The 15,611-nt window shown below is 45.5% G+C and overlaps 2 protein-coding genes across 6 annotated transcripts in view; one reads left to right on the top strand and one right to left on the bottom strand.

The window, feature by feature from the left end:
- LOC146516000 (signal-induced proliferation-associated 1-like protein 2) overlaps window positions 1–13,821 on the top strand; it is a 30,355-nt gene extending 16,534 nt beyond the window's left edge. Inside the window, exons 5-20 of one of the 5 annotated variants that reach the window (XM_085161567.1) lie at window positions 1,118–1,259; window positions 1,401–1,489; window positions 2,896–3,053; window positions 3,141–3,723; window positions 3,807–4,081; window positions 5,181–5,366; window positions 5,695–5,766; window positions 6,286–6,350; window positions 6,458–6,770; window positions 8,816–8,965; window positions 9,851–9,914; window positions 11,252–11,426; window positions 11,494–11,613; window positions 12,716–12,779; window positions 12,854–12,935; window positions 13,007–13,821. In XM_085161567.1, the coding sequence (XP_085017693.1) occupies window positions 1,118–1,259; window positions 1,401–1,489; window positions 2,896–3,053; window positions 3,141–3,723; window positions 3,807–4,081; window positions 5,181–5,366; window positions 5,695–5,766; window positions 6,286–6,350; window positions 6,458–6,770; window positions 8,816–8,965; window positions 9,851–9,914; window positions 11,252–11,426; window positions 11,494–11,613; window positions 12,716–12,779; window positions 12,854–12,935; window positions 13,007–13,150 (2,682 nt within the window). In that variant the 3' untranslated portion in view covers window positions 13,151–13,821. Of the gene's footprint in view, window positions 1–1,117; window positions 1,260–1,400; window positions 1,490–2,895; window positions 3,054–3,140; window positions 3,724–3,806; window positions 4,082–5,180; window positions 5,367–5,694; window positions 5,767–6,285; window positions 6,351–6,457; window positions 6,771–8,815; window positions 8,966–9,850; window positions 9,915–11,251; window positions 11,427–11,493; window positions 11,614–12,676; window positions 12,834–12,853; window positions 12,936–13,006 lie in introns of those variants that run through there. The other 4 variants (XM_085161568.1, XR_014874355.1, XM_085161571.1 and 1 more) reach the window with 4 other exon arrangements.
- A 247-nt stretch (window positions 13,822–14,068) lies between these two features.
- LOC146516001 (acylphosphatase-2-like) lies at window positions 14,069–15,370 on the bottom strand. Its single transcript, XM_085161584.1, has 4 exons — window positions 15,253–15,370; window positions 15,153–15,169; window positions 14,941–15,050; window positions 14,069–14,305 (listed from the first exon to the last, which is right to left on the bottom strand). The coding sequence occupies exons 1-4, from the start codon at window positions 15,347–15,349 to the stop codon at window positions 14,191–14,193; spliced, it is 339 nt and encodes a 112-aa protein (XP_085017710.1). The 5' UTR covers window positions 15,350–15,370; the 3' UTR covers window positions 14,069–14,190.
- Between the last annotated feature and the right edge of the window lie 241 nt (window positions 15,371–15,611).

The raw sequence follows: 15,611 nt of genomic DNA on the forward strand, positions 1-15,611 counted from the left end.
ATAGCCATTTTGCTAAATCGGGCTTTTGATGCTGTGACGCTTTCACATAATGAAACAGTTGGCATAAGAATTCAGCTTCTCGTGCTACGTCCACCATTCTGATCAATGCTGAGTAGCGTATTCTTCGAAAACACCCAAACACACATCCTCAGAGAGGTTTTCACAGGCAGCAGTTACGAGTTCTCAGTCTGAAAGAAATGATTCACTATTACCTCGTCCTTCTAGAGCTTAGAGATCCTAATAAAGCTTCTGTGATTCTGTCCAGTTTAGAGACAAACTCAGACTTGATGCTATTAACTGGAACAAGTAAGATGTACCTTTTTAATCAGCTAGTTTTTGTCACGTTTTCCTTACTTTTTGGTGGCCCTCCCAGAGGTCAGTACAAAATAAAGACAACCTTCTTGCTGTGCTCTCTCAGAAGTTTAGCAAAGTGATACAAAGCAGTTTTTTTAAGTGGCCACTGGAAGCCTGAGAAGAAGAAGAGAGGTCTCTTTAAGCTTCAGTCAGACTGAAATCCCAGGAGACGACATCAGCCTAAGAACACAGCAGGAAGATGATAAGGTTACTATCGCATTAATATGAGATATCCACATGAGCGGCAGGAGGGTGCTCCTGCCTTCAGGTGTCACAGGTAAGAGACGAGGTAAAACACTGTGATAGGCTCATCTTTTTGTCCAGGTACCCTAAAACGTCCACTGCAAGAGGGAGAAGTCAGCTGACCTTCCGATGTTGTGTGAAATGACCAAAGGTCTCCGGACACAGCATCATCAAGTCAATATAAACAATAAAACCAGTAAATCCAGTACAAACAGTGACACCAGCATTTTCTCCAATTTCTGAAGTACTCCTGTTTCAACGAACTATTATACAAATGATTTTCACTTGTGTGGGAAATCTAACCCCTCTTAGACCTTCACCGCAACTTTCCACACGTTCAAGTTTCTCAGGCGCTTCATGTCTGGTTATGCAGAAGGTTACCGGGTAGGGTTAAAAGATTTCCCGCTGAAGCGTAATTCACGCATCAGTTCCAAACCTTCTGAATTGATCTTATAACCAGCACCTTCAGAGTCCCGCTGGTCCACGCTGACCCTGCCTGCTTTTCTTTGTTTTACTGCAGCTGAGGTTCCAGCGCAAAGTGGGCGTGTTATTCTGTCGGGCTGGTCAGTCCACCGAGGAGGACAACAGTGACTCTGGCAGTCCCGCTCTAGATCAGTTCCTGGACCTTCTGGGCCACAGAGGTCCACTGAAAGATACCAGCGGTACCAGCACCATTTCTTTTTTCTAAAACAAAACCGGGTCCTTGTTCGTCCTGGTTCTGCAATACAGTACTCGCAGTGATGTCAGAATGGTTTTTGGTAATTGTTGTTACTTTCTGTTTGCTTGTTTTTGTTTCCTGTCAGACGACTCAACAGGGAGGCAGTCAGTTTTTACAACGTTCAGAGAATTCAAGCTGATGTTCCACGTGTCCACGGCAAGCAGCCCTCAGCAGGTGATTCTCCTGTTCCTAGTTTGACCTTGTGCTGTGTACTGCACAAGTACCAGAACTAAAGTTTTCAAGTTATTTATTTATTTATTAACCTTTATTTAACCAGGAAAATCCCATTGAGATTAAAAACCTCTTTTTCAAGGGAGACCTGGCCAAGATAGGCAGCAGCAGGTGTCTCACAGTTACAGAAATTACTCAAACACAGGCAGCAACAACACACATGCAACAATAAGTGAAAGAATACAAATAAAATAAAATTCAATAAAATTCAAATAAAAATAGAAAAGTCAGTTAAAATGACAATCAATCTAATTGAAACAGTTGCATGTTATGGACTTGGCCTCAAGGATCCGTAGTTTAGATTTAAAAGCACTTAATGAAATGAATTCAGTCATTTTCCTTCTGCAGTTTGTTCCAAGCCGAGGGTGCTGAATGGACAAAAGCTCTTTTACCAAGTTCAGTTCAGGCAAATGGAACAGAAAGCAACAAGTAACTATGCAGACGAACAGAATACCGACCAGCATGTTTCATTACAAGCAGGGAACATATATAAGAAGGCAGCAACAGCAAAAGTATCGCCTTATATATAAAACTGTATAGATGAGAGTTCCTCCGACTTACCAAAGCAGGCCGTCCTACCTGAGAGTATAACTCACAGTGGTGAGTCTGAAATTTACGGTTAGTGATGAACCTCAGAGAAGCATGATACACAGAATCAACCATTCGAAGACATTGAGCAGAAGCATTCATATATAGAATATCTCCACAATCCAGCACAGGCAAGAATGTTGCAGCAACAAGCCACTTCTTTGTATTAAAAGAGAAACTTATTTTGAAAATAAAATCTCAGTTTTAACTTCAGGTTTTTCACAAGATTCTCTACATGTGGTTTGAAGGTGAGCGAGTCATCAATTAAGATTCCCAGATATTTATAGGTGTGAACCAACTCTATTTTATTACCTTCAAGAGTGGTTACTGATGGGATTGTTTGGGCTCGTCTCCTTGATTTAGAAAACAACATGAGCTTTGTTTTGTCTGCGTTGAGAACAAGTTTAAGCTGAAGTAATGAGTGCTGGACAGCAGAAAAGGCTTTCTGCAAGGAGTCAATGGCTTGGACAAGAGTTGAACCACAGCTGTAAATAACTGTATCATCAGCATAGAAGTGCAAGTTTGCATCTGGCACATGCACACCAATGAGTTAAACTGCAGGAATGTCTTAAAGACATAAAGACCTGGATGGCCGCTAACTTTCTGCTTCTTAATTCAGATCAAACTGAGGTTATTGTACTCATGAAAATCGGATTGGATGGGATGAGATCTGAAACATCTTCACAAACTCAAAGAAGTCCAATTGGCTTTTTTCAAGCTCTTAAGATAAAATCGCTGTAAATCGTGTGTGTGTGTTTCAGCTGCTCAATAAAAGTCTTACTGGGAATGACTTCGTCACAGTAATCTTCCAGGAGCCGAACTCCCCGCCCTTCAGTCCGCAGAACATCTGCTCACATTCCCAACATGTCTTCATCATCGTTCGAGTCCACCGCCCCTGCAGCCAGCACACCTGTTACAGGTAGGATTGTAACTAGAGCAGGTGAGATTATAACGTGAGCAGGTAGAACAGTTGAGACCTGTTGATGTGTCATTTGTGTCCTGTTAGTATTGCAGTGTCCAGGCGTAGAGACATCCCGTTCTTTGGTCCCTTGATCCCACCAGGTTGGATGTTTTCAGCCTCACCTGAATTCAGAAATTTCCTGCTGACGAAGATCATTAATGCCGAAAACGCTGCGCACAGGTCAGAGACCTTTGTCACAATAAGAGCACGACACAGACAGGAGCACCTGAAGGAGCTGGTGGAAAGCTTTTCCACATCAGTGCTAGTGGACTCATCATCTTCCACCAAGTTCAGCTTCATCTCTCTGGTAGTAAAGAAAAAAGAGCGCAGCGCACCACGGCCTCATGCTTACCTGAACACTGCCGGGGCTCTCACCTGGAGTGTGACAGCAAAAGACTTCAGCTGCTCTTTTGATGTACCATGCCAGCTCGCCATCTCCAGTGAGTTTGTGGTGCTTGTAGAGGAAGCCAGCAGACAGGTAGTGTTTCACTGTTACTGCAGAGACGTGATTGGCTGGAACGCCGGCCACAAAGGCATTAAACTTTTTTACGAACACGGAGACTGTGTGATGCTGTCGACACGAGAGAGAGGCTGGGAGGACAGCCGCGAGATCGCCCAGAGACTGCAGGTGACCAGAATCCTTTGTGAACCTGAATCTGAGCATGTGTCATACACAAGACTGATCTGATGTCATCTGTTTTCTGACCTCAGCTGGTGACTCATGGCGGTCCTGCTGTGGACATGATTCTGAGGAGGAACCGTCACGGTCAGCTTGGGTTTCACGTGAACTTTGAAGGAGTGGTGGCGGATGTTGAGACCAACAGTTTTGCGCGGAAGGAGGGTCTCCGGCCCGGCTGTAGGATAATGGAGATCTGTGCGGTCGCCATAGTAACGCTATCACATAAGCAGATGATTGAGCTGCTGAGGACATCGATGACCGTGAGCGTGGTCGTTATTCTGCCGCACAGAGATGGGACACCGCGCAGGTCACATGATGGTTTATTTGAACTTTATTTTAATGGTTAGAAGAAAATATAAATATATGAAACGTAAATGCCGAATAGAAAATGTTTGAGAGATTTTTAGTGTTTCAATCTGTTTATAGTTCTGTTTCGCTTATGTGGTAAAAGTCAACAGGTGGGCTGCTGCTCACTGTGGCTGATAACATCGGTAAAAATAGTTTAATCTTCATATCTAAACTCTCAGGACTTCCTGTGCCATCATTAAATGTTTCCTGAGTTCTGTGCCACATATGGAGGATGGATTATGAGCTGTAATCCTCTCACTTTAATCTCACTGTGTGAGTTTGACAGCACACCTGTAAGTCAGATTTCAGGGTCAAACATAATCCGATGCCAGGGCCACGCCATCACGTGTCCAGAATCCCAGGAGATCTGAGCCTGAATCAGGTTTGCATGATCCTTTGGGCTCTGACTGACACCTAGCAGTGCATAAAGAGGCTTTGACCGTTGTGAGGACAAGCTCACGTCACGCTGACCACATCGTGACATCCCTGCAGCACGTTTGATGTGGCTTCAGACCAGAAATCAGTTAATCAGCTGTGCTTGGGAAAAAAAGATCCACCAGATGAATAATTTATTCTCTCTGAAAAACCAAACAGGCAAATTATATATAAGGCAAAATAAAAGGACTCAGCCGGCCTCCTTCAGTGCATTTACAGTCAGTAAACTCGCTCAGGGATACAAAACGGCCTGAATTAGTAATAAGCTGCAGCTTTGAGGTCATTTCCTCAGAGTGAAGATTATCAGAGCAGAAAACCTGAGGATAACGTGTGGAGTACGCTGTTAACGGAAACACAGGAACCCGCCTCACAAACGCTCCTTACAGTTTGACTATAATAAGTAAAAATATGGAGCAGATAAACTACACCAACCAATCAGCAGCCAGCAAATCTGAGCATAGCAGAGGGAAAGCCTGTGGAGGCATGTTTGTTGAGTTTTACATCAGCAGTGATTGGTTTAAAGAGACGGAGGAGTGACATCAGTCGGTACAGACTAGGACTCTGTAAACGATCACTCACACACTCTCTCACTCGCTCTCCTCTCTTTGTTCTTCGGTCTTCAGGAGTTTCTCAGAAACCTACCAAGTCCCGAGGTTTGAGTACAAACTGGACTCTGACATCACTTCCTACCCATTAAGAGTAACCCCACCCACCTGGCACAAGGTGTTAGAAGCTCCGCCTACTCAGAGCATCCCAGGTGAACTGGAACAGCAGCTGAGACCAATTAAACAAATGAATGAGGGATCCAGGTAACACACCTGTACCTGTCTGTGGTTTGTGTCACAATAACCAGAGACAGTCAGACTTCCTTCCTCCCATCAGGAGCATTTTTCTCCATGTCTGAAGTTTATTTAGAACATTAATGAATCTGTTCTCGTCTTCGCAGTTCCTCGTGTCGAGTTTTGTTTGTGTGTTACATCATAGAGGATTATTGGCCTGATATTCTTTCACTTGTTTCTGTGTTGAAGCAGTCATGTAAGGTTTTAGGGCTGATGTGATGATTATTGATTGATATCAGTTAGGATCATTAAGACCGTTTCTTTACCCAGAATCCCTCAGCACTCTGTCCTTCTGCAGGTCACCAAGCAAACACTCGACTTCCGTTGACCCTGGACCACCTTTGACCCCACAGAGCCATGCCCGATTGGGGTAATCTAATTATCGATCCATTAGCGATCTACGTTTTCTTTTAAACAAAGTGTCAGGAGATTTTTATTATTAAGACATTTTATTAATCATTATTGCTGATATACTAAAGCTAAAAGTGTTCATATTTCTGTTTGCACTCAACCAGCTGCACAACTAACTGTCTGCATTTTGCATTTATAGGAAATTGCTTACTGTTAGACTATCTGACAGAAACAGGAAATTGCCGTTTAAGAATAGATGTCGCCTGCGCACCGTTATTCTGAGAACAGAGCATTCTAAGCAGTCAGCGCAGCTTGCTTGACTAGATAAGAATGTTACTTCCTCAGTTGTATGTTTCATGCTATGTATAAATAAATGCAGAAGACTGCTGCAGGGTGTGAGTCTCAGCCGAGCTCTCACCCGTGCACGTGAAACTGTTACTGGTGTTTGAGTGATCTTTATTGTACCTTTTCATTATTAAAATACAAACTCTTGACACAAAGTAATCGGATTATCTGTTGATGTCAATCCTGCTTTCAGAGCTTGTCCTGATTGGGCAGTCAGCTCTGAAGAAGACTCACTTGAGAAGATCGGGAGATCTAAAGGTGAGTTTACCTGGATGTGACCTGGTTTGGCTCTGCAGCTCTGAGCTTTGACATTTAACCCTTTGAACTTTAACAACAACCTGGAATATCTTCATCTTCTCCTCCAGAGGCCAGTCACCTTTGTCATCATGATCATCCTCATCGTGTGACGAAGGCTCGGGGGGGTTTTCAGCCGAGTCTGATGCATGCCAACGACACGCTTTCCAGCAGCAGCGGCAGCGAGGGCAGATACTCCGACTGTCATCTCACTCACACTAAGGTGCCTTCAATGGACAGCGGAATTGACTCCGCCCCCTGCACATCATCAGCCCAACCAGCTGTGGCTGGGGCGACGCTGGTCCTGAGCGATATCCAGAGAGGCAAATGGACAATCTCAGCCGGTCACATGACCAACCTGAGTGAGACCTGCTCTCTGTCCTGGTGAGCTGCAAGTAAACAAATGATGTCATCTCTGTGATTTTTACATAATTGTGTACTTATTTTTCCTTTGAGCTCCACAGCCTGAGGGCAGTCAGCCAGTTGGAGTGTTCGGATTTAACATTTGAGTAAATGTTCAGCCCATTATTTCTGGGCGTAGCAGAGTGCCAACGTTGTCCTCAACACCTTTATCTTGACCAAACTTGGATTTATCCTTCTTATTCAGTAATACATTTCTATGTATTTCACATTGGCTCAATCAGCTGGGCAAACAAAACAGCTGCATCAGAGATTCTCTTGGGAGTCGATGGGATCCAAAATAACTAGAGTACTGCAAGACTATGGGCTCAAAATGTGGTCATAAATATTTTGTACTTGTAAATCAGTTTTGTATGTGTAAAAAGATTTGTGTGTGGACTTAGCCAAAAAAAAAACCCTGCAAGTTACAAGTACGAATTTTGACCCGATCTTCGTTTCATCTGATTGGCCAATGTCATGTCAATCACAAATGTAACAGTCCAATCAGAGAACAGATGGGTTTGGCTGTCGGAGGGGCGCTTTTTTGAACTGCAGGTCTTTGAAGAGAATAAATGTAAAAGGACATTTAACAGTGTTTCGTGAAAACTCTGTATTTTTAATCCTTAAATTCAGGTTATTGTACTCGGCCCTGAACATCTTAGAAATATGGTATCTAAGCAGATTCTTCCTCTGGATGGCATTACCTTGGCCTCCAGTAACACTGTGAGGAACCTTGGAGTCATTTTTGACCAGGATATGTCCTTCAACGCACATATTAAACAAATATGTAAGACTGCTTTCTTCCATTTGTGCAACATCTCTAAAGTTAGAAATATCCTGTCTCAGAGTGACGCTGAAAAACTAGTTCATGCATTTATTACTTGGGGACATGGGAGAAAAAAGAATTAAGACAGACTTTTGCTCTCAAAACAAACTCGGTATCTCGCAAAAGTTTTAGCCGCATTCTTTGGAGGCCGCCAGCTCGAAGCCGACCGGGAGGTCGAGGCACGATGTGCCGGGAAAGCGGTGTTCCTCCCGGCTGTAGTAGGTCTCGACCTCCCGTTAGCTTCGAGATGGTGGGTGTCAGGTCTCCGAAAACGTCGGAGCACTTTTGCAAATATGTGATGTCTTGTAAACCGAGCAGGTATCTGACGTTTACACAAAATGGCCTGCATTTGTATAGCGCTTTACTCAGTCCCTAAGGACCCCAAAGCGCTTTATACTACATTCAGTCATTCACCCATTCACACACACATTCACACACTGGGGTGGCTGTAGCTCAGGTGGCAGAGCAGGTCAGCTGCTAATCAGAAGGTCGGTGGTTCGATCCCAGGCTGCCTCCTGGCTGCTCCAAATATCCTTGGGCAAGATACTAACCCCATGTTTGCCTACTGGTGGTGGTCAGAGGGCCCGGTGGCGCCAGTGTCCGGCAGCCTCGCCTCTGTCAGTGCGCCCCAGGGCAGCTGTGGCTACAATGTAGCTGCCATCACCAGTGTGTGTTTACACAACTACATTCACGCCTCAAAATATCTTAAATGTTTATTTTGTGACCCAGAAAGAGTAATATTACAACTAAGTAGCTGCCGCCATTGTTGGAATTCAACTTTTGCGAGATCCCGAGTTTGTTTTGCGAGATCTCGCAAAAGTTCATCATCATTTTTTTTCTCCCATGTCCCCTGAGGGGCTCCGTAGTTAATACATTGAATCATTAGTTATTAACCTCTGTCTCTCTTCCACAGCTGTCTTTATGCTGTCTTCCTTCTCTCACCCCAACCAATCACAGCAGATGTTGTATGTTATGTTGAAAATTGAATTGATGAATCAATGATCGATGGTTGACGTATGGATGAATGGAACAAATGATGGACGGATGTTGATAAATGGATGAAAGGTTGAGGGAGGAATAATGGATAGATGAATGACAGATGATACAAGATTGGATTATTGCTGATGGATGGTTGAATGACCGATGAATAGATGAAGGATGAAAAAATGATGGATGAATGCTGACCTTTTACTTCCTGTCTCAGTGACTGTCATGAATCCACCAGCTGGTCTGAGGGCAGGTCCAAAAGCAGTTCCTCTACCAGCTCACCTGAGGCCTTAATCACATGTAAAGACGGCGCCACTAAGGAAATGGGGCTTACTGAAGAGGGGGAGGGGCTGAAGAGATCCAGCAGGTGAGATGACCTCATCAAGACGTATTGGCAGTCAGACCTGAGCTTTCCAGTCCACCCATCACTGCAAATTAAAAGTTATTAAGAATCAGAGAAGAGAGGCTTTTCAGGAGAAACTGTTAAATGCTCAGTTTCTGTGGCAGATCTGCCATCTGATTCTACCCGTGAACTCAATGCAGTGTGAAGTCTTTATATTCAACATCTAAATGAATGTTAAAGTCACCTACTATAATCTGAAGTGAAACCTGTAGCCAAGTATGAACAATTTGTTGATCAAATATTGATCCATGTCCTCTGTTATTCCTACGCGTAATGCACTTTCCCGCTACGCCGTGCAAAGCTCTGTGACAACACAGACTCTGGTGCAGGATATAAAGTCAGAAAGATACATGTTTTGACATGGAACAGGCGAATGTAGAGCGCAGCAAAAAGTTTGGTCCTTGGCTCCAGTTAGCGCAACGCACGCCACGTCATTTTGACCCAGCTCTTTCTTCTTTCTCTCCATCATACTAGCCTTCTCTCTCTTTACATTTAGTCTGTCTCACTGCCTCCTCACATGCCTTCTCCTCTTACTTTGTCATTGGCTAACAGCAGTGTTTCTATGAGCATCCCGTTAGCCAACAGCATCGGAGGCAATCGTTGTTAACCCAGCGCTGACTGCTCCGATATGCAAATCTCAGTTTTGGTGATCCGCAGGTTTGATTTGGCAAAGATGCCCTTCCTGAAGCAGCCCTCCCCATTTAGGGCCAGGCTGGGGTCCAGCACTAGAATTACACTAGCTTGGCCCCTTAAAGAAGCATTGGGACCGATTGCTTTTCAGGTTCTGATTCTTTAAACTGATTAAATCACAGCTCACTAATCAACTATAAACATGAACTTCTCCTGCAGATTCAGCTGTGTTCCAATAAAAGATGTTGGCGTGAAGCAATCTGATGTCACTGCAGGTGAACAGGTGAGGCTCATTTCTTTTTCATTCATTAATTATTAGTAATTTATTCATGAAAAGGCCCCAGTTCAAATTTTTTTCAAATTCAAGACATAGGTATGGGATATTGGTGCACAAAATGAGCCGTGCATGTCACGGTGGAGGCTCTGCCGAACCCAGGTTAAGAACCACTGCACTAGAATAACACTGATTCATAGTTGTCCCATTATAATTGATTGCTGATCTATTTAGTTGACTAGGTGACAACAATCAGGTTGAAAACTCCAACCGTCCAATTGCTTCTACTTCTCTGCGGCCCAGTCGTGGAGCAGCAGCCTAAGCAGAGAAGCCCAGACCCTCCCTCTCCCCAGGCACTTCCGCTAGATTGTCCGGGGGAACACAGAGATATAGTCTCTCCAGTGTGTCTCCCTGGGTCTCCCCCCCGTGGGACAGGCCAGGAACACCTCACCCAGGAAGCATCCTTGTCAGATACCCAAACCACCTAATGTATATATATTATATACATTATATACATTATATACATTAGGTGGATGTGCAGTAGTAGCTTTGTATGCAACCAGCAGGTGAATACTGTACATTATGTGAATTAAATAAGAATAGACATTCTGAACATTTTACAAAATAGACAATATTTAAAATTAAAGGAATTTGAAATGTACATACCGGTCAGTTTAGAGTGTCTAGAAGAGAGTATATCTCTTCTAGACGAGAGTATATCTCTTCTAGACGAGAGTATATCTCTTCTAGATGAGAGTATATCTCGTCTAAACACTGTATCGACCGGTAAATCAAGCGCTTCGCTTTTACACTCAGCTCTCTCTTCACCTCGACAGACCGGTACAGTGTCTGCATCACTGCAGCACCAATCCGTCTGTCGATCTCCTGCTTCCCTCACTCGTGAACAAGATCCCAAGATCCTCAAACTCCTCCACTTGGGGCAGCAACTGTTCCCTGACCTGGAATGGGCACTCCACCCATTTTCAGGTGAGACCCATGGCCTCAGATTTGGAGGTGCTGATTTTCATTCCCACCGCTTCACACTTGTCTGTGAGCCGCTCCAGTGCGAGCTGGAGGCCCTCACCCGATAAAGCCAACAGAATCACTTTGTCTGAGCAGAGATGAGATCCTGAGACCACCCAAGTGAAAGCCCTCCACCACCTGGTTACGCCTAGAAGTTCTTTCCATAAAAATTATGAACAGAATCGGTGACAAAGGGCAGCCCTGGCGGAGCCCACCAGGAACGAGTCCGACTTATGGTGTTTCCAGTTTTCGTTGACTGCAACTTTACCCTGACCTCTGACCAACTTTGTTTTCATTCTAACAACCAATCCCTCGTCTCTCAGCCCATCAGAGTCCCTGGTGTTCCTCCTCCGTCTCCATGGAGATGTCTGACCCACACGATGTCATGTGACATGTTGTTTCGCTGTTCTCAGCTGCCGTCGGACCACCTGCCCCCACGTATCACCAGCACGCTCCCACCCACCATCTGCAGAAAACTGCCACTGCCACTACAGAGGAGTGAGTACCTGTTCTCTGACTTTCAGAATTCAAGTCAGTGTCAGCACTCACCTGCGTTCCTCCACAGGTAACCGCTCTTACTCTGACAGCTTATTGGCTCTGAGGTCTGGAGATAAACACATGCCGCTCCCACAAGCTTCATCACAGCTGGACTGGTTTCAGCTGGAGAGCACTCAAGCCTTCAAAGGTAACAGTCACTGCACTCAAACTTATCAAACTCCTGGATGGAAGGAGGATTAAATGATGAGGCTTTCTTGCCTCGTTAGGACAGATTTAGATAGACTGTTTCTACTCTGACACTCAAAGCGCTTTACACAACTTGCCTCAGTTGCACAATAACTTTTTTCTATGTAAATGCTTTCTATCTAACATTTACACATGTTCATACTCCGATGGATGCAACGGAGAGCAAATTGGGGTTAGTGTCTTGCCCAAGGACATAGACTGGAGCAGATGGGCATCGAACCTCCAGCCTTGCGATTAGTAGGTGACCTGCTGTATCTCCTGAGCTCTAGCCACCTTAGTTAGTGTTTAACCTCTGTGTTTGTTGGCCCACTAACCCTCTGACCTTGTGGTGGGCAGATTCTATCCAATTCAGTTTATTTATACAGCGACAAATCACAACAAGGAGACAGTAGAGCCTACAATAATAGATGAAAAACCCAACAATCATATGACCCCCTATGAGCAGCACTTTGGTGACAGTGGGAAGGAAAAACTCCCTTTTAACAGGAAGAAACCTCCAGCAGACTCAGGGAGGGGCGGGGCCATGTGCTGTGATTGGTTGGGGTGAGAGAAGGAAGACAGGATGAAGACATGCTGTGGAAGAGAGACAGAGGTTAATAACAGATATGATTCAGTGCAGAGAGGTCTGTTAACACATAGTGAGTGAAGAAGAAACACTGCCTGTTCTTTGCTCCCAGCGCTATTCAAAACTGATTTTAAGGTCCTTAAATGTGTCGCGTTTCTGACCTGGTAATGATGCACACTCCCAGAGGTCAGTGAGGTCAACTGAGCTCCTGGTTTCACCGAGGAGCAGATTAAAGCTCAGAGATCAGTTAGGACCTCGGCATCCTCCAAACTGTCTGGAAACTAATTTACGGAGATGGCAGGAGGGGTGGACCGCTTCGAGCTTATAGGCAGGAAACAGGAACTCAAATAACTGCTTGTTACAGGCAAAATTACTTAAGGACCGCCTCCTGTGGTCACATGACTCACAGCTGGTTTGTTGTTTGTCTGTTGTTGCGAAGCCGCCACCCTCTCTTAGCTGGTTGTTCACCTGTTCACAGCGGACATCAATCAGACACAGCGCACACTGGGGGTGACATCACAGAGCTCTGCCCTGGAGGACAGGTGAGACACCTCCTTTATTTTCTCTCAGTAATATTGCTGACATCACAGTGACATCACGGCTCCCCTTCCCTCAGTGACATCACAGCCCGCTCCCTCTCAGGCGAAGTCCTCCAACTGGAAGAGATTCTTCAGCAGCTGCAGCTCGACCTGCTAAAGGTAAAGCGCATTAAACTGATGTCATGGAGGCAAGCGGATGACATCATCGCATTGACTTGTGTTGTGTTCAGGAGCAGCGGGACAAAGCTGCGCTGCAGCAGCAGGTGCTGAGCCTCCGTCAGGAGAACCACCGCCTGCAGGAGGAGGGTCACAGCGCCGCCAAGCACATCAGGAGGTTCGCCGCCTGGATGCTGCGCCAGGATTCGTTACCATAGTAACACCACTAGCATTTACTGACCATTCAGCACTGCGTCACATGACACGCAGCGGATCGTGGTGACGACGAAGAGTTTGAACCGTGAGCAGAACAATCGATCGCTAAATCGATTGCTGAACAGCACGAAGCAGCACGCTGAATGAAGATGAGGTGATCTGATGGGATCAGTCACAGCTGACGGTCTCGTCAGTCCTCCTCGGCTACCTGGAAGTAGGCGGAGCCTCTCTATGATTCTTGCTGTTATTTGTTTTCACACAGAGGCGCAGTGAGTTAGTCGCAGCATGAGCTGACCTCCGTGCGTGTCCACCTCTGTCAGCATCGGAGCAGCTGGCGACGATGAGCTGCGATGAGCAGCGCAGATGTTTGAGGATGTGTTTTCTCTTCAGACTGTGGATCATACAGATGTTTGATCCAAGCTGAATCAGCTGATCCAGAATCAGCTGATTTATCCAAAACTCTTCTTTCATGTGCAGAGATCCTGCTCTCTTTCTGCTGTTACGTGTCTTTATTTTTATAAAGGTTTACATCAGAATTTACTTTGTTGGCCTAGTTTTCCTGGAGAGGATGTGATTAATACTGTAATTACAGCAGCATTCACAGATAGAAGGTTCTTACTCGGAAACATTTTCATCAGGTCGATCGTTTTTATATTTTATCTGTATATAAAAATATGTATTTCACTTGGTCAGCAATGAGCAACCTGAGGAGGCGCGTGTGTTTAAGTGGCTGCAGGCCTGATGTGGATCAAGGTGAGCAAAGGTAAACGTGTAGAGGGCCCTGAGCGGTCACATGACCGAGCCTCCGGGTCTGTGGACTAAACTTGGTGGGGCTTCAGGAGGAGCTGCCGATCAGCTGCCAGAGGTCGCCCCCTGGTGGAAGCAGCTGTGTAATAAAAACCCAGTTTGTTCACCATGGCAACAGTAAATCTTTACACTTTATTTCTCTGATCATAATAAACATTGGAAACAGTGATGTCACCAATCAATAATCAGTACTGTCAGATTTGTCGTCAGCTGCAGATCAGGTGTGTGAGCGTGCTCAGTAGCGAGTCGAGAACCCGTGGATCTCCACTTTGGAAATGTCTCGCTCGTTGGAGAACACGGCTCGATCGATTCGGGAACTCGGACTGCCGACGCTCTTCAGCCAGTGCTTCCTGAGGAAGAGGAGGAAGAGTGCAGTTAGTACATTCAGGGTATTTCTCAGTGACCTCTGACCCCGCAGTGAATAAAGAAACACTGTGCTCCTCTTCATCATGGTGAGGTCACCTGACAGAGACACAGCCCACGCCACTGGCATCACTTAGTAGGAGGGGCTTAATTGTGTTTAAAGAGTTCAGGTTATATCACAGGACAACACGAGTGGGTGGAGCCATTTCACAAACTACACACTGACACCTCTTTAGCCCCTCCCATCACACCAGTGAGTGACAGAGTTGTGGTATAAACCGTTTAAGGACCTGCTTGATTTTAATGTAAACGTCTGATGTCACAGGTGTGACAGGTGAGAGTCATGTGATCGTATCAGAGCGCTTCACTGCCACACACAAGTAGGAGAACTGTGGCCCCGCCTCTCTGAGTATGCTCCTGCAGCTCCTTGCTCCTCAGTCCTCCTGCTCTGACTGTGAGGTCATAGCCAGGTCACAGGAGGAGGCAAATGAGGACAGCACAGAGCTGCAAAGCATTATGGGAGCTGTAGTACTGCACTGACATTTTCAAATAAAAATCCATTAAAGGATATATCTGTGTGTGTGTATGTGTGCGGAGGCTCTGATTGGTCAGCCAGACTCACATGTCACTGACTTTGTCCCACGGTCCCTGGACCTGACCAATCACGGTGCCCTGTCTGGTGTTCTTCACCCAGCCGCTGAGCCCCAGACTGCGCCCGTGATCCTCCGTGTACTGGCACACATTCACAGGTGTGTGCGTTTAGTCATGTGACACGTTTCCATGGTACATACTGATCAAAAACAGCAGTAATGTGAAGGAAAAGAGGACGCTCACCATCCTGAAGCACACTCCTGAACACGGAGAACAAACACAGGGTCAGCGAGTAAAACCTCAAAAAACACACAAACTCGCCGTCACGTGTCAGGCGACCTACCCTGCACGTTCCCGAAGACCTCAAAGTCCACGGAGACGAGTCTGTTTTCAGCCATGACGGCGTGAAGGAGACAAAGTAAAAGCACACACGGAATCATGTTTGCGCAGCGAGATATTTTTATCTCTGATATTTAAACCTCTCTCAGAAGCCTTCAAAATAAGAGCATCACTCTTGACTGGTCACAGTCATGGTGATCTTTATTTTGAAGGGCGTTCACAGTGTAGTTATACTACAGAAGTAAAATTCACAGTTCCATGACTTAGCTTCCTCGCTGTCGTGAAACAGTGAAGCTGCTTCCTGTCCAAACATCAGGAAGTAACCGTGCAAACATGACCACGCTCACGCCACTGAATGTGACG

The sequence above is a fragment of the Neolamprologus multifasciatus genome, chromosome 6 (assembly GCF_963576455.1).
Source record: "Neolamprologus multifasciatus chromosome 6, fNeoMul1.2, whole genome shotgun sequence".
Lineage (NCBI taxonomy): Eukaryota > Metazoa > Chordata > Actinopteri > Cichliformes > Cichlidae > Neolamprologus > Neolamprologus multifasciatus.

What these genes read in the sequence shown, in the direction of transcription:
- LOC146516001 (XM_085161584.1), bottom strand. Translation starts at nt 15,349, where the DNA reads ATGATTCCGTGTGTGCTTTTACTTTGTCTCCTTCACGCCGTCATGGCT. An exon ending in TGGGACAAAGTCAGTGACAT is followed by an intron (nt 14,306 to 14,940) that starts GTGAGTCTGGCT and finishes CCTCTTCCTCAG; the next exon opens with GAAGCACTGGCTGAAGAGCG.